The 18488-nt window shown below is 45.0% G+C and overlaps 1 protein-coding gene across 1 annotated transcript in view; it reads right to left on the bottom strand.

The window, feature by feature from the left end:
- Positions 1-12066, bottom strand: part of Shtn1 (shootin 1) — a 98942-nt gene extending 86876 nt beyond the window's left edge. Inside the window, exon 1 of the mRNA XM_050149154.1 lies at positions 11858-12066. Within this exon, the coding sequence (XP_050005111.1) occupies positions 11858-11915 (58 nt within the window). The 5' untranslated portion in view covers positions 11916-12066. The remainder of the gene's footprint in view (positions 1-11857) is intronic.
- Positions 12067-18488: the final 6422 nt, after the last annotated feature.

The raw sequence follows: 18488 nt of genomic DNA, 5'->3' as shown, positions 1-18488 counted from the left end.
TTGGTCGCTAATGCTGAAGGAAGCCATTTGTAGCTTTGTCTTGGACCACCAACCAGCTCCCAAATAAAGACACAGATACTCAACGTTAATTATGAAGGCTCAGCCTTTACTTTATGCTTGTCCCACTAGCTCTGATAACTTAATTCAACCTGTTTTTCTTCATCTATGTTTTGCCTGGGGGATTTTTACCTTTCTTTCATTCTATATGCCCTACTCTCCTGCTTCTTCCTGTCTGGCTGTCTGGGCTGGCCAGCTCCCCTTTTCTCTCTGCCCACAAGCCCAGCCTATCCCTCCTCTGACCAGCTATTGGTCATCCAGCTTTTTATTAAACCAATCAGATGCCTTGGGCAGGCAAGGTGAAACAGCAACACATCTTTACATAGTTAAATACTGCATAAACAAAAACAACACACTGAAATGTGATGTTTTACTCTCTTGGCTCTTTAGTCTTTTGACATGGCGGGGTGGGGGTCGCATCACCCAGCTTCCAAATAAATGCACACATGGAGGCTTATTCTTACTTATGAATGCCCAACATTAGCTTGGGTTATTTTTCCTAGCCAGTTTTTCTTAACTTAACCCATATACTTTTTGTCTCTGGACTGTTTCCTTTTCTTACTTCTGTATATTTTACTTTCACTCTTACTCCATGGCTGGCATGGTGTAGCTGGGTGTCTGGCCTCTGACGTCCTCCTCTCCTTGTTCTCTGGCTGCTCTTCCTCCTCGTTTCCCCTTCTATTTATACTTTGTCTGCTCCTCTTCTGGTAGTTATTCACAGCCAATCTAGCACTTGAATGATCACCCTAAATACCTTCAAAAACCCACCAAACTCCTCCAATCTTTCAGAAGTGTCTCACCCATATGTTCTTCCCCAATAGCCAGTATCAGTGTCCTAACAGACCTTCCACAGTGACACCCACTTATCTACTCTCTAATTTCCTATTCTGTGTTGGTTCTTGCTCTTTTTCTCCCTTCAAAGTTTCATTTACTTAAGAACCTCCAAAGACTTTGGCAACACTCTCTTAAACCCCACTTCTCTTCTGACCACTCAGCTCTTGCCTGCAGACCACAGTGTCTAGGTAAACAGTTCTGCTCTACCCATGAGGGAGCTCTTCTTGTATGTCTTGGGCAAAATCAGCAGTTATATCTTAATATACTACCAGAGCACCCTACTCATACAGAGGCTGAGCACCCTGAACACCAAAGTCTGAGATGTGAAAAGCTCCAAAATTGACAACTTTCTGAAGGCACAGTTCCAGATTTTGGACCATTTGGGACTTCACATTTTCAGATCAGGGATGCTGAAATGGTAAAGTCTATACAAATATCCACAAAGCCAGAAATATCCAAAACACAAAACAAGTATCGTACCTCTACTTGAATCCCTGTGCACAACACAACATTACAAAGCCGTCTGTACACATGTCTGCCTGCTTGCCTTTTCTCCCCACTCACTGGATTGTGCTCTGCCTATGTCAACAGAATACCAGGCACAGAGTCCACACCTACGCCAAACAAATGAACAGAAGGCTCATACAAACACACCATGCAAAATGATTAAGCCAAATATTCACATCTCCGTTTTAGAAGTGAGGACGCAGATGCATTGAGAAGTCACACCTGTAGTAGGAAGTGGAGGCAGACCCTGCTTACTGATTCCCAGACACTCACAGCAACTGACATTGCCAAGAGTGACTGTGAGGAACCTGATAGCATACTAGAGGGGAAATGGTCCTTTGGGGTAAAGACTACGCCTTAACCCGCCCATGTGTCTGCATCTAGGACAGTGCCTGGCTTAAAGTAAGCACGGTTCTGGAGCAAGAATGAACCTGCAGTCCGGGGAGCAAATTGTCATCAGCCAGGCACTCTCCCCAGGCAGGGTCTCTCACACAGATGCTACATTAAGACACAATAAAAACAAAGCCTTAAGTAACAACCAAATGTATCTAGACAGAAAAGCACAACACTGTTTCCTGACATTTCCTAGTGTGGATTTGTATCCATGGGCTGAGCCTGCCTACAGGACTCAGGGAGCCCTGAAACCTGACTAATGGGAGGTGAGGACTGGAGCCACAAAGGCACTGTTCAATTAGGACAGGCTCCCCTTCTGCTCGTCCCAGTGGACCCCCTCCACTTAGAGCCAGAGTTGAGAGGGAAGCCATTTATAACCCACTTGTTAATTAAATCATTATAAAAGCCAGGGGTGGGGGACCACTGGGACAGCTGATCAAAAAAACAAAGGTGACAGATTTCCTATCAGGAAAGGAATTATGGCAAGCCTGAGCTCCATCGACACTAGGTGGAACACATTTCGGTGCTAATAAAGAATAATGCTGAAGAACTCTCTGCAAACCATATGAATGGCTTCAAATTAAACATCCAGAAGGGAGGAAACTAAGTATCTTTACAGTCTATCTATCCAGTCTGTCTGTCTATCTATCTATCTATCTATCTATCTATCTATCTATCTATCTATCTATCTATCCATCCATCTATCATCTATCTATCCATCTATCTATCTATCTATCTATCTATCTATCTATCTATCACATATATGTGTGTCTGGTCTCTAGCATGTAGGCTTGTACATCACACAATCTCCACAACAACAACAAAAACCAAATAAATGGTACAGCAACAATCCTCTTAGCTCCATCAGAGAATTGAGATCTCAGGGCAAATCCCACCCCTGTCACTGGAGACACAAGGGCAGCACAGAGGAATATCTTATGGCAGTGAATGACTTGAAAAAACCCCTGCTAAAGATGTGGGACCCAGACAGGAAAATCTAGCCAGAGGCTTGGTTTGTACAGGTTGAATTTAAAATGCCCTGGAGGTGGGGAGGTAGAAGGGCAGGTTAGTCGGGAAGGGGGAAAGGATTTTTTTGTTTCACATCCTAGAGGTTCCTGCTTTTAGATATAGCCACTCTACAACAGACGCTCAGAGAACTCTGTTCCTCTCTCTCTCTCTCTCTCTCTCTCTCTCTCTCTCTCTCTCTCTCCCTTCCTTCCTTTTATTCTTGATGCAGGGTCTCTCATTACATAAGTCCTAGCTAACCTGGAGCTCACTACAAAGACCAGGCTGCCCCCAAACTTGCAGATAGCCACCCCTCCGATTCCTTGTCCTGTGATTAAAGGCATGGCCACCATGCCCAGCTTGCCACTCTGTTCTTAAGACCTGATCTCAAGAGAAACTGCTTTACTAGAGCCTTACAGACTGGGAAGAGGGAAGTACCCAAGTCAATCCACTCCATCCCCCCTCACACCCCAACCCCAAGCCTTCCTGCTCCCTAGAGGGCAGGGCTAGGGTGCAGGACACAAAAATAAAGCAGAGAACTTGTGAGATCACAGCCCCAGGGCAGATTCATTAACTCCCTATCCCGGGCCTCTGACGCAATAACAGAACATAGAGACATCCAAGCTTTACTAATGCAAATGTTTACAGAAGATTTATTCATGATTAACTAAATTCAGGCCTGCCCAGCTTGTTCTTCAGCGCGTGGAGGAATAAATAAGCTGTGGTAAATCCATGAAATGGAATATTATTCAGCAGAGTGATGTGACCTGCATACTGATACTGCTAACTTAAGAGTCGATACGAAGGGCCACATGTACGGCATGAGTCCAGCTACAACATCCTGGAAAGACAATAATGGAATCGGTGGCCATTAGCAGTTAGAGGAAGAAGCAGCGACTGGCTCAGGTGTATGGAGGTTGGGGAGCAGTGAGACTATTCTGTGTGCTCCTGTAATGGCAGGCACACACCATATACTGTACAAAAGTCCAGTACAATCTGAACCCTGGGCGGGCAAGATGGACCTGCTGGTAAAGGTGCTTGCACCGGGTCTGGTGACTTGAGTTTGACCCCCAGAACCCATGTAGAGGTGAAAATAGAGGACAGAATCCACCAGGCTGTCATCTGACCACCCCATGAGCGCCATGGCACATGTGTGCCCACACACTCACACACATACACACACATACATACACATACATACACACATAAACACACACCACAAACATACACACTCACACACATATACACACACCCACAGATATACACACAATACATAACCTCACAATCACACACCCCCACACATACCCCCACACAGACACACCCACATGCCCCCCCACATACATACACACAGACCACATACACACACATATACATATCCACACACATACACACGGTATTTTTTTTAGAAAAAAATAAACTGTATTGTAAACTGTAGACAATAACGCACTAACATTGGCTTAAATAATGAAATCACAACCACAAGAGAATTCAAGATATACATGCTTTTTAGATCTATCATTAAATTGATCTTGTATTTTTCTTGTACCCCGTAATAATGCAAACAATTATTGGTAAATTTAAAGAAGACTATTTTTCTCCAGCCCCACGAACATAGAAATGTGTATAAGAATGTAAGCGACATTATCATTTCAGTAAACTTCAATTTTGTACACGTTAGATATAGAGCTAGGGAGAGGGCCCAGTAGGTGAGAATGCTTGCTGTACAAGCATGAGGACCCACGTAAAACACAAGCAAAGTGTGGTCACACGCATGCTTCTAACCCCAACACTGTGAGGGTGCAAGAGAGACAGGAGGACCCCTGGGCTTGTCAGCCACCACCCTAGCTCCAGTCTCAGGAGAATAAAGCCGAGGGATAGAGCAGGACAGCTCTGTAACCTCTGCAAGTGTCCCTGAACACTTGCGACATGTACACATGCATGCACACACACACCTGCACCTGCTTCTGCACACCTGCAACTACATACATACCTGCACACGTGCATAAACACACACCTACACATGTACATTTGCACACCTGTAGCTATACACACACCTGCACACATACACCTGCTTCTGCACACTTGCAGCTCCACATACAGACACACCTGCACACACACACAAGCACTCGCACGCACACATGCACACCTGCATGCACAAACACACACACAAAAATTTAGATACGTCGGAAAAAAACCCAAACTTCAAAGACAGTAGTCATCAGGGAATTTTCCTCTGGAATAACCATGAAAACTCAGATCCCAAAATGCTTCTTACAGTTAGTTGGTTGTTGACACATGGGCTTAGAATTCCAGCACTGGAAAGGCAGAGGCAGGAGAACCATGGCAAGTGTGAGGTCATTCTGATCTTCATACTGAGTACTGGGCCAGCCTGATCTACAGAATAAGACCCCAAGGAAGGAAGGAAGGAAGGAAGGAAGGAAGGAAGGAAGGAAGGAAGGAAGGAAGGAAGGAGGAGGAGGAGGAGGAGGAGGAGGAGGAGGAGGAGAAGGAAAGAAAAGAAAGGAGGAAAGAAAGGGAAACACAAAACTACCTGCCTGTAACCAGCAATTACCCTCCTGTAACCTTTAGCCATCCCTAGACAATGCACAGTGCCAATTCAATGTGAACTCTATGGAAATAGTTGTCATATTACATTATTTGAGACAAATTATAAGAAACCTTTTTCAGCTATTTTCTTTGTAAAAATTGTATATTATTGTTTATATATGCACAATGCTTGCTTGCCTGTGTGTCTGCGTACCACATGTGTGCCTGGTGCCCACGGAGGCCAGAGAGAAGCATCAGATATTTTCAATCTGAAGATATTGAATCTGTGGGATCTGTGGACATCGTGGGCAGGGCCTTACGAATGTGAAGAGTCCCTATGTACCCGCTAGTGCACTTTGCACTAATTGGAACATCTGTTAGATTCTGGGCCCTACTGACACATTCTGATAACCCAAAGTCCACATTTTATTCAGATTCCCTTAGTTTTATTTATGTCTATAGATGGATTTTGATTTGGGTGGCCAGCCACAAAAAAAATGACGTGGAGCCTTATTAATTATGAAAACTTGACCTACAACTTAGGCTTGTCCCGCTAGCTCTTATAACTTAAATTAATCCATTTATAGTAATCGATGCGTTGCCTCGCGGCTTTTTACCTCTGCTCCATCTAGTACCCTCTGTTCCTCTCTGTGTCCTGTGGTGCCTCTCTCCTGCCTAGATCCATGTCTTTACTCTCTGCCTGGAAGTCCTGCCTAACCTCTTGCTGCCTAGCTATTGGCCATTTAGCTCTCTATTAACCAATCAGAGGACACCTTGGCAAAGACTCATCTTCTCAGTGTACAAAAAAATGATTCCACACGTATGTCCTGTTTCCAGTACCTACACTGAGATATCACATCCCACTTAAATGTCCTATGTCCTTGGGTCTTCACTTTTACGACCTTGAGAAGTTCTTCTTGTTGTTGTAATAAAGTATTTTTTTATATGGAGTTGGGTTGTTTGGTTTGAGTTTTTTCCCAGTGAGATGGGAGAGACAGAGACAAGGCCTCAAGTAGCCCAGGCTAGCCTCAAACTCACTGTGTAGCTAAGAATGACTCTGAACACGCGACACTCCTGTGGCCTCCCATGCCCAGACTGCTGCCTGTCCCTTTGCTGAGAGCTTGACAGTTTTAAGGAGTGAATCTACCTCAGCCAGGTTTTTTTTCTGATGTTTTCCTTAAAAATACATGGGACTTCAAGATTTTGAAGGGAAAACCAGAGATAAAATGTCATTTTCATCACATCCCATACACATTATTTCACCACACATATTACTTTGTGCCCTGGGTCACATCTTGTTTGTTTTTATTGCTCCAGGGTTGGGCAGTGGACAATTCTTCAGTGAGCTTCCATGTCTCTTGGTCCCATCATGTGAACATCTTAGTCTGAACACTTCCTTAATTTTGGGACCCACAGGATGCCCCAGGCTTGGCCTGCATAGTTGGCTATCTCAATGATAAAATCAGCCATTTCCCTTGAGAACCCTGCTTCTCTCACCGGAGGGCACTATTAGCAACCATGTTCTGAGTGATAAATATGCTCAAATATATATAACATAAGCATAGACCTAGTTCTATATGTAACAATCTGTGTCTACACTAAGCTAATACAAGCTCACACAGATGCCTTTAACTCTAGTCCATTACCAAAAGCATGACTTTCAGTAGGAAAAAAAACTTGGCCCTGCCAAGGTCATAGTATATATCTTATCTGCTCTTTAGAATGATAGTAAGACATAGATTGAGAAAAAATGGGTTAGAAGAAAGAGAACATCATATGTTTCATTTTAATTTTTTGTTAATATTTTTAAGTCAAAGGAAGTGCCAGTTCCCCGGGAGGAGTGTTAACGGAGAGGGGGCTCCAAGCAGCAGGCCTGGCACCAGCTCGTGAAGGTCCATCTCCAGGAGGGCCTGGACACTAGCTCCTCAGTAGCGCTTAGGACCTTGGAAGTAAACTACAATTCTAATAATCATCTGGTGGCTCAGAAACAGGCAACTCCTGGACCACGCGTAGAAAAACAGTGCTGACATAATCCAATAAAAAAAAATGGAGTACAGACCGAAACAGAGAACTCTCAACAGAGGAATCTAAAATGGCTGAAAGACACTTAAGGAAATGTTCAACATTCTTAGTCATCAGAGAAATGCAAATCAAAACAACTCTGAGATTCCATCTTACACCTGTAAGAATGGCCAAGATCAAAAACACTGATGAAAACTTATGCTGGAGAGGTTGTGAGGTAAAGGGAACACTCCTGCATTGCTGGTGGGAATGCAAGCTGGTCCAACCCCTTTGGATATCAGTGTGGCGATTTCTCAGATAATTAGGAAACAACCTTCCTCAAGAGCAACAATACCACTTTCGGGTATATATCCAAAGGATGCTCAACCATGCCATCGGTCGAAGAATGGATAAGAAAAATGTGGTACATTTACACAATGGAGTACTACACAGCAGAAAAAAAAATAACGAATTTTGCAGGAAAATGGATGGAGCTAGAAAACATTATTTTGTGTGAGGTAACCCAGACACAGAAAGACAATTATCACATGTACTCACTCATAGGTGGTTTTTAGACATAAAGCAAAGAAAGCCAGCCTACAAACCATAATCCAAGAGAACTTAGAGAACAATGTGGACACTAAGAGAGACTTACATAGATATATTCTATGTGGGAAGTAGAAAGTATAAAGAAACAAGATCTCCTGAGTAAATTGGGAGCATGGTGACCTTGGGGGAGGGTTGAAGGGGGAGAGGCAGGGAGGGGAGCAGAGAAAAATGCATAGCTCAATAAATATCAATAAAAAAAGAAAGAAAAACGGTGCTGAAAAGCCAAGCTGGCACATGAAGCCAAGGCAGCCATGTCATTTCAGATGGCCTTCCACTGAGTGGCTGAGTGTTCTGCTCAGGGGTGGTTCCTCAGTTTCACACACTAGTACAGCCATGCAATGCCTGGGCCCTTTGAATTACAATAATGCCCCACTGTTTGCTCCTCCGGGAGCTAAAGAAGCTCCAGAAAAACTCCACGAGTCAGTAGCTTAGCTCTAGGAAAAAGATGAATCTTAAGAATGAGATCTATGTTAGCCAACCATCTACATTGGGATAAGGTGATACACACTGTCCATAGTCAGAATACTCAGAAAGTGGAGGCAGAATCAGGAGTTCAAGATTATCATGTTATACAGTTTGAGGCTAACCCAAGTATGTCTCAACAAATACAAATACAAATCTTACCATGGAATATTGTTTTCAGTAGTATTTGCCCAATAATGGCCACGGCTTTTCGTTTTTTCACTGCCATTGTTTGGTCTTTACTGAGAACACCCTTATTACATAGTTCAGTGGTGGAATACTTGCCTAGCATATATAAAGGTTTGGGTCCCATCCTTAGCACTGAGAAAAATGAAGGGAAGAGAGGGGAAAGGAATATCATGAAATGGAAACCACTCTTCAGTCTTCACCAGGTTCTCAACAACACTGCCATGCAACACTGACCAGCCTACTCTTTACCTATTGTTTGGGTCGGGCCCTTCGATGGTAGGGGCCCATTCTGCTCGGGACAGCAACAGTAATCCGTGTTTTTTGTGAGGGATGCCATTCCCATCCAAGCCAATCAGACTAGTCTTCCTGGACTTTATACTGTCTCCAGACCCAGAACTCATCAGCAGCAGGGACCAGGCCTTCTTCGCTGGTCTCTGATGCTCTCCTGGCGCCTGGCTATGAATATTCAGGGCATGCATGTTGAATGAATCACACAGAAAGCCGTGCACCTTCAACAAATGCTGAACTGAGTCTATCATTTTCCAAAAGAATTCTACAGAGAGAGAAAATTGTATGATGTTTTGTGAGGGAAATGTCCACTGTGATAGCTGGGAAATATGCATCGGAAATAGTACCCTAAGTTACCATTTCTCTGTGCATTAACGATGTCAATCAGCCCAATAAAATAAAGCCCGTGGGGGGAGAAAAGACAAAAGGAGAATTACCTCATTACCTCAGCATCTGCTTGAACATAAAAAAAAAATCACACACTGGCTAATTTTTTTAAGGGACATAATATAACTTTCTAGAAAGACATAATCTACCTAATTATAGCATTCAGTAGACGGGAACATACAATGTTGTGAAGTAATTCAGAAGTGGGTGTGATTTATAAGACAGAGCGTGGGGACGGGTACATAGAAATTAGATTGTTCATATTATGACAGGCTCCTTCACTGCACTTCACAACTGTGGCAGGCCTAACCTCACTCTCACCACTGAAGGCTCCCCACTAGGGACGATGGCTGTCAGCAGCTCCGCAGTACCCACAGCGGCCTCCTTCCTGCACAGCCCCCTGGGGAAGAGGTTCAAGTTTTAGACCTAAAACTCATTCAAAGGGGGAGCCGCATGAGGAGACAAAAGTGGCCAACAAATACGTGAAGACCACAACTTCACTGATGGTCAGGGCGACAGACATTTTAAAGGAGACATCTTGCCAGTTCCAATGGCAAAAATTCAAGAACTTGTCGGGCTGTCCAGCTGACAATTACTGTCAGCCAACGCTCACCAGAATTTGCGATGAGGGCACTGCTGGGGGAAGAGTGAACGCCTGTGCACCGGATGGCATAATTTCATAACATGCATGCCATCAAATCCAACCATCCCATCTCTAAGAACCTACCCTAGAAAAAATAATAGTCTATTTATTTGCATGCCTCTTTGATTAATGACTATCTACCAGGCAAGAAACATCCTAAGAGCCAGGAGAGTCTGATTCACCATCTAGCCACAGGCTCTAGAACTTGGGCCCCACATACAACAAGTAATTGGCAGCTGTTTAAAGACACAAAAACATATGTTTACTCAGCATTAAACAAGGGAAATAGAGCAACCAATCAAAAATGGTCTTCTTGTTCATATTGAATGGGGAAATTAAAATTATGACTCACCACAGCAACAACCCACCATCAACATAAAAACATGGCCATCATACTGGTATCCCCAAAGACCTGATAGCCATGTTTATCCTCAAATGGCTGGCTTCCTAGTTAATTCCACATCTCAGACAGCCATTACATACTCTTAAATAAGTCTTTATCAAAGTCTGGCTGACAAACACATTCTGGTTTTAAAATATGAAACTCTCACAGTAGGTTGAACAACCAACCCTAACACCCATGTGAACAATCTCAGTGTCGAGGGTGGGGGAGAGAAACACAAACCTAGGTTATGTTACTTCTGGTTCAAGTACTCCATCAGGAAAATGGAGCCTTTCGAAATACCAAGCCACGGATTTGTTTTTGCATAAAATAACCAAAAAGTCCAAAGGTGTTGAGAGATTCCAAATAAGGCAATCTGTCCAGCTCCTGGAGTCTCAGGTGCTGTGTGGGTTGACTTGGGGCTAATTGTGAATAAGCAATTAACACTTATTCCAGGTTTCTAGATGCTAGATAGAGAGTTTCAGCGAGGTTAGCTAACTCCCTGAGGTGGCACAGTACAGTGCTGTGGAGATCTTTCCGCCCAGAGTGTGGTGGACACTATGGCTGATGGGCTTGAAAAGCCCCTTGACAGGACCTCTAAACCAACTGGCTTAGCTCCTGTCTTCAGTCACAAGGCCCAGGAAAGGGAAGGCATCAACTTCAGAGCTGGTGAACTGAGCCAAGAGAAGCGAAAGGACCAGGCTGAGCCACTGAGCAGGCCCCTTCCAGGGTCAGCAAGTCGCTCAGTACGGGCATGCCCTGCACACTTTTACTTCCTAAACCAGTGTGGTTCCTCTTTCTTGACCCATATTTTCAAACCAACCTTTGAGCAGGACAATTACCTGATTTTTTTTTTTTTAAGTGTGTCAGGTTAACTTGATCTAGGATTTGCTTTGTTCACCAATGTGCTGAGTGACAGTCATCAGCTCCCAAGCAGTAGAGAAACGCTTGCAATACGGCCTGGCTTTCTGGCACCCAGCATCAGCCCCGCTCCCTCAGAAAGCCCCACACAGGCAGGGTGTCGACTCACTGACTAATAAATTGCTAAAAATGGGAAGTGATGAGAACACGTCGGTGGCCTAAAAAAATCCCAGCAGGGTAAAGAAAAAGGAACTAGACCGAGCCCCAAAGAAAAGCTGGAAAAGCTGCAGGCCCAGGAACGGCTGAAGTGTGCAAGGGTGGGGCCTCAGCTAGGAGCCAGGCCATCCGAGCTACCTAACCCGGCGCCCAGCGATCCTGTCTTGCTCGTTTCTCCCGAGTGGACCGGAGTGCAAGCCGTGACCATGTCCACGCCCGATGCGTGTCTCTTCCCATCCCCCGGTCCCGCAATCTCTGCAGGTCGCGCTTCTCCCACTGCGAGAAGACGCTCCAGCTCCTCCGCCCAGGGCTCTGCATGGCGCGCGGAGCTGGGGGAGCGCTGCACCGCGACTGAGCTGCGGGGTGGCGGCCTCGGCCTCACGATCCCCGGGGCCCAGGCTGGCACCTGCGACAGCGCACGGAGCTGTCCCGCCCGAGGCCGCGGCTCCCGCACCTGCGCCCGCGGGCCCGCCTACCTTGCTCCTTCAAGCTGGTGATGAGCTGCAGCTGCTTCTCCTCGTCCGAGCTGTTCATTTTGGCGGGTGGGGCTGGGGATAAAAGGCAAGGAGGGAGAGGCGAGGGGGACACGGGGGAGGGGGAGCAGAAAGCAAGACGCCGGTGGCGCGGCGTGCGGCTGCACTACCCGGAAGTTGGGATCGCTCCCGCTCCTCCCGCTCCTCCTCCTCCTCCTGGCGCGCAGCACGCGGTGAGATCATCCCGTGCACCTACTCGCGGCATGCGGCTGCTCCACCTGCAGCGGGCGGGCCTGGGCACTGGGCCCGGGAGGGGCATGGGAAGCGAAGGCGGGTCAGGTGTCGAGGCCCCAGGGCGCCTGTGCGTCCATGCATGTGGCCTCCGCTGCGCCCTGCATTGCACCCCCGACGCGCACGCAGAGGACTCCCGCCCCGGGTTCGCCACCCCAGAGCTGGACAGCGGATCTGAGCCGAACGTGACCAACCTCAGCCGCCCTCTATTCCTCATTGGTCTCTGGCCAGGCTGGAAAATCTCTGTTCTACACTTCTACAGGGAACACCTTGAGGCCAGACCCCAGCAGGTGCATGTTGCAGGCTGTCTGGCTAATTGAGTCACCGCACAATCCCGGGGGGAAGGCGTGGCAGTCTTGTCACAGTTCCTCCGCGGGTTTCCATCCATCATACCAGTGTGAAGAGGGAGATATCAGGACCTCGGCCCTGCCTCAGGGACTTCACCATGCATGAACTGCAGGGAAGATCATCTGGTTTCCGTGGGAGGATCTTCTGTCTTGGGGGAGCCTGGCACTGCACGCTGAATACCCAAAGTCACTGGGTTCACGCCAGGAGCCTAGTGTGTAATGATTCACAGCCCTTGCGCCTCTTAAGGACCCTCGGTTGTGTTCACACCCAGCTCTGGAGGAGGCCCAGGCAGGCTTGACTTTCTCCAGCTAATAATGTATACTCTCCAAGAATTTGAAACATTGATCAGGAAGAGGAATTTGATCACAGCATCAAATCCAGAATCAATACTAGAAGCTCTTATCCAGCATGCGCCAAGGTCCTACGTTCCATCCAATAAGGGGAATGAACGGCTACGAACTGCCCTGCTCTGGATTCTGCGCGGTTTTGTTTTTATGATTACGGGTGTTATGGCTGCTAATTACAAGTTGAGAAAGGCAGAGTTCTTTATTCCGATCATTAAGCATCCAAGATAAAGCCAACTAAGGAAGCCTTCTGCATATCTTAGATTATTACGTCATCATCTCTAAACTCATCAAGAACATCGATTCAGGACTTCTGGGCATGCCTCACGTCACAGCTTAGGCAAATGTCCAAGAGAAGGGGAAGAGTATCGGCATTTGGGTAGATCCTGAAGCCAGTATGGCTCTCCTTACCACATACCATCCATGATGACCTTTGAAGCGGGGAATGGCTTTTTTTTCCCTGTAATAAATGGCAATGTAGTATTTTAGAACACATGGTTTCGTTGGTAGGGTGTTCTGAAGTGGCTATGCAGGTTTCTAAATAAAAAGAAATAAAAATGAAACTTTATGAAATGGTTTCAGTATGGGGATTTTGCTGTTCAATCCTCCCTGTAATGTTTCATAAGATAGTAAAAGTATTTCCCAGTCGGCTACAGTGATGATTCCTAAAGATAACCACATGGCCTTCCTCCCGAGGTTACTCTTTTAGTCCTCATACTTGAAAGGCAGGAGCGGTGAGCGACTTCAGTCAACTGTGTGACCATGTGAATATGAGCTACCACCAGGTGTTTTGTGGAATGAATGATAATTTGCCCCAAGAAAATAAGAATATATCCAGGAGAGCCAAGTGACCGACAATCACCACTTAGCTTTTGAAGGGTAGCCAGGGTGCCAGACTGTGACTGCTGACCCAAACCCAAGTAACCACAAGTACCTTCTCCACCACATGGAAGTAAGATGCCCAGTTGATACTTAGATTGGTTTACAAATTCCCATTCTTCTAAATGGCTAGCGGAAGTGTCAGCCCCAGCTGTATAGTGTACTGTGGTGTTTGGGGAGTATGAGAAGAATTAAGGACCCAGTCTCAAACTGAATGCTTTGGTCTCGCTCTGAATCTGTAGCTCATTGACATGAACCCCATGCACTCCCTTTGAAATTAAAATAGCCACCTGAAAAACAATGCCCTATTATCCCGAGGGCATGCTATGAATTATTAGGATGCCTATTAGATTTACTTATTGGGATACACAGCTTCTGTTACATCGTGATTTATTTATACGACATGAATATTGATGGAAAGGATAGAGTGATATTATTAGTTTTTGTTCTGCTCAATAATACACGCAGGGATTTGTGTTTCATTGTGTCGAAGCTGTTATTAACTGTCAAACAAAATCTAATTTAAAGCATCTTGAGATGTACATGCACACAAACATAGACACACATGTATGTACATGAACACATACATAGACACACACGTATGAGGCCAGGAGGTACTTCCTAAAGATGAACTGAAAGATTTGTAGCAAACTCAAGATTATGACTGCCACAAGGGATAGAGGGCAGAGGAACTGACTCAAGGGAAGGAGGTGGAGTCGGGAGCACAGTGGTGAAGAGGCTGTTTAGGACTTGCTTGCTATTTCAGGTCATTACGACAATAAATGTAATCTTCTGGGGTGCACAGATGATAAAACTGAGGTGTAAAGAGAAATTTGTCCTCTGACCCATTCATTCTACGTGAGGGAGTCACTCCTTAGAGACTTGTCTTCAGGGCTATTGCCATAATATTATCAACGATATGAAATAGTAACATTTGAGTGTTATTTGGCAATGCAGAGAAACAGTTGTGATACATGACCCCCGATGGACAAACGTTGAACACATTAACCTAAGTGGGAATAAGCCAATCAAAAAATCCTATTGCCTTTATATAAAATGCTCACAAAAAAAAGTTGACAAATGATTTGTATAGAACTGGGGATGAAGAAGAGAAGAAAATAGAAAACGGCTCCTGATAGGTGTGTGCATAAACTTTGGGGGGATGATAAACTCTGAAATTCATTGTATTTCTGATTGCATTACTCAGGATATTCTCAAAAAATTGTACATTGTGTCCATTTAGTAAAGACTTTGATTGTTCACCCATGATGCTAGATACCTTTTTAGCACCTGTGATTTGATGGCAGGTGAAATATAGCTCAGAAAAGTGTTATTTTTTTCAAGAGTTATTTTATTTTGATTATGTATATGTGCATGGGGTATACATGTGAGTGTTGGTGCCCTCAGAACAAGAAGAGGGTGGCAGATTCATCTGAAACTGGAGTTACAGGCAACTGTGAGGTACCGGAAGTTGGTGCTGGAAAATGAACTTACGTCCTCTAGAAGAACATAAAGTATTCTCAACCACTGAGCCATCTCTCCATCTCCAAAAACTCTTTTTGTTTTAATCCTTTTATAGATTCCCAGAGCCAGATGTAGTGATGTACACCTATAATTCCAGCCTTCGGGAGGCAGAGGCAATTGAATCACCTGTAAATTAAAGGCTGGCTCGGCTGCACATTTCCAAGCCAGCCAGGAATGCAAAGCCACACACTATCCCAAAATGAGCTGGGTGTGGTGATCTGCACCTTTAACCTGCGCTTGGGGGCAGAGATAGTCACAGCTCCTTGACTTGCAGGCCAGTCTGGTTTGCAGAGTTTCAAAACAGTCAGAGAATGTAGAGAGATGATGTCTCAAAAAACAATAATAAAAAACTTGAACCAACAATTTACAGGGGGAAAAGTCTTAAATAAATAACTATTAAATCACTGTTTCCTGCACAAATATTTTTAAATTGTCAAACATTTGTGTAAAAAATTGTTCTCCTTTTTACTAAGCAGTAGTTCATATTCTTAATCTTGTTTCAGCTTAGTGTGCATGCTGCATCATTCCAGCATATCAATGAATAATTAGCAGTTCTTGAATTCTTAGATAGTTGTGTTGTTACTAGTATATGTCTGTTTATAAATGATGCTATTCTAATATACGGAACACATCTAGCACAACATAGTTCAAACACTAAAACTAAACACAATATTGAAGTCTTAGAAGTAACTGAAGAGGGTTCATCATATAACTCTGTTGTAGAGTGCATGCCCTGTATGCATGCACCAGGTGCTGTAGAGTGTGTGCCCGGCTGGCATGCACCAGGTGCTGTAGAGTGCATGCCCTGTATGCATGCACCAGGTGCTGTAGAGTGTGTGCCTGGCTGGCATGCACCAGGTGTTGTAGAGTGCAAGCCCTGTATGCATGCACCAGGTGCTGTTGAGTGCGTGCCCGGCTTACACGCCCCAGGTCCTTGTTTGATCTTCAGCGTGCCTCCTCTTCCCTCAGGTAACGAAAGACACATTACACATGTTTGCAATAGCACTGGAAAATAAAGAGCTTTGGTGTAAATCTAGCAAAATTTATGGGAAATCTAGATGCTACAAAGTACAAAACATCGATGAGAACAAAGACATAAATAAATAGACATGCCATGTTCATGAGCTGGAACTCTCGACCCAGGGCATCTTCCGTCATAGGCAACCGTTCCACCACTGAGCTGTTACCAGCTCCCCAAAAGCGTTTTTAAATTTCTTTTTTATTCCCTTTTGTGTTTGCATGTGTTGTATGTGCACACGTATGTGTAGGCTTGCTCATCTGTGCATCATGGAGCCAAGGGAAGATGACTGTTGTCCTCCCTGTCACTGCTCTGTTCCCTTGAAACAGGGTCGCTCTCAATCAGGAGCTAGACTGGCAGCCAGCAAGCACCGCCCACTTCCCTGTCTCTGCTCCACATCGCACTGGGGTTAAAGGCAAGGGTTTTGCTGCCCAGCTTCGTACATGGGTGCTGGGATTTGAACCCAAGCTCTCATGCTGGTGCATCAAGTGTTCTTACCACCTGCGCCAGGCCCCAGCGTGAAAGTTAAGAGTGAAATATTATACATCCGTTAGGGTAGCTAAAAGTAAACAAGGATGACCGTAAGTGCTGACAGGGATGCAGAGCAACCGGGACTCTGAATTGCTGAAGTAATTTTTAAAGCACTGGCACTTTGGAAAGGAACTTGGCAGTTCTTTGTTAAATTACACATACATATTTCCAACAACCCATGCCTACCAGTTTGCCAAAGTGAACTGAAAACGCATGTCCACAGAAAAAGATCTATGTGTAAATGTTGTTGAAGCATTATTCCTTATCGTCAATGGCTGGAAACAATTAAGATACCCCTCAACAGGTGAATAAACGAATTATGGTAGAGCCACAGAGTGGAATCTGTGAATGTGTTCATCAACTGAAAGACTGAGCTACTGATACATGCAAAGTCTGGATAAGTGTGTGTGTGTGTGCATGTGTGTGGTGCTGTGTGTATGTGTGTGCGGGTGTTGTGTTGTGTGTGCATGTGCGCATGTGGTGTTGTGTGTGTATGTGTGTGCGCGCGTGTGCTTGTGTGTGCATGTGGAGTCAGAGGCTGACAATGACACTTTCTCTTACTGAGCTGAGCTCTTCTCAGTTAGGTTGACTGGCCAACTAGGATCTTTCTCTGTCTACTCTCCCGGGCAGTGCTGTGTTAGAGACCTCCTGCTGCACCCAGCGGCTGTTTGAGTGTTGGGATCCAAACTCAGATTCTCGCACAAGCACAGAAAGCACTTACACACTCCCAGCTCTCCAGCCCAGTACAGATAGGTTTGAAATGTACTTCTCTATGCTTAACAACCCAGCCTGGCTCAACTTATACAAAATCCTGAAAACCCAAAACTGTAGAATGGAAAACAGACTGTGTTTCCCTGGTGCTGAGGGAGGAGGAGGAGGCAGGCCACAAAGGGGCTATTCTGGGATTTTACTTCGTTAGATAGGGTCGAACTATGCAGCCCTGGCTGACCTGAAACTCTCTAGGCAAACCAGACTAGCCTCAGAAATAGACAGGGAGATCCGTCTACTTCTGCCTCCTGAGTGCTGGTATTAAAGGCATGTGCTACCATACCCAGCTACACTAGGGATCCTAACGATGGTAGAACTTCTGTGTTTACTACTGGGGTGGAAAGTTCATGACTGTATGTTTTATTCAAAAACATAAATATCACCAAAATGGACTTTACCATATATAAATTTAATTAAAAAAATTCAATCATGATAGAGAAATTTCAGATGGGAATGCATAAAATAACCAAAAAGTCCAAATGTGTCATCATGTTACCTATTAAAGGGGGGTCCTGGAGAGATGGATCCACTATTAAGAGCACTTTTTGCTCTTCCAGAGGACCCAGATTCTATCCCTAGTACCCACAAGGCAGTTCACAATTATCTGTAACTCCAGTTCTAGGGGCTCTGATAGCCTCTTCTGGCCTCCAAGGCATACACATGCAAGCAAAAGACATGAAATAAATAATAAAATCAAAAATTTTCAAGGGAAGGGACAAAAAGTACTTACATCTAAAAAATTCAGAATATTTTGACTGAGCCAGGCAGTGGTGGCTCATGCCTTTAATTCCAGCTCTTGAAACCAGAAGCAGGTGAATCTCTCGAGCTACATAGTGAGTTCCAGAATAGCCAGAGCTTCACAGGAAAACTGTGTCTTGAAAAAAACAAAAGGGTGAGAGACCAGCTAGCTGGTGCCACCACCCACCACTGG

The sequence above is a fragment of the Alexandromys fortis genome, unplaced genomic scaffold (genome assembly GCF_014885135.2).
Source record: "Alexandromys fortis isolate MF-2015 unplaced genomic scaffold, M_Fortis_MF-2015_v1.1 scaffold_16, whole genome shotgun sequence".
In the NCBI taxonomy this organism is placed as follows: domain Eukaryota; kingdom Metazoa; phylum Chordata; class Mammalia; order Rodentia; family Cricetidae; genus Alexandromys; species Alexandromys fortis.
The sequence above is the reverse complement of the archived record's forward strand: the minus strand, read 5'-3'. Positions and strand labels throughout refer to the sequence as shown.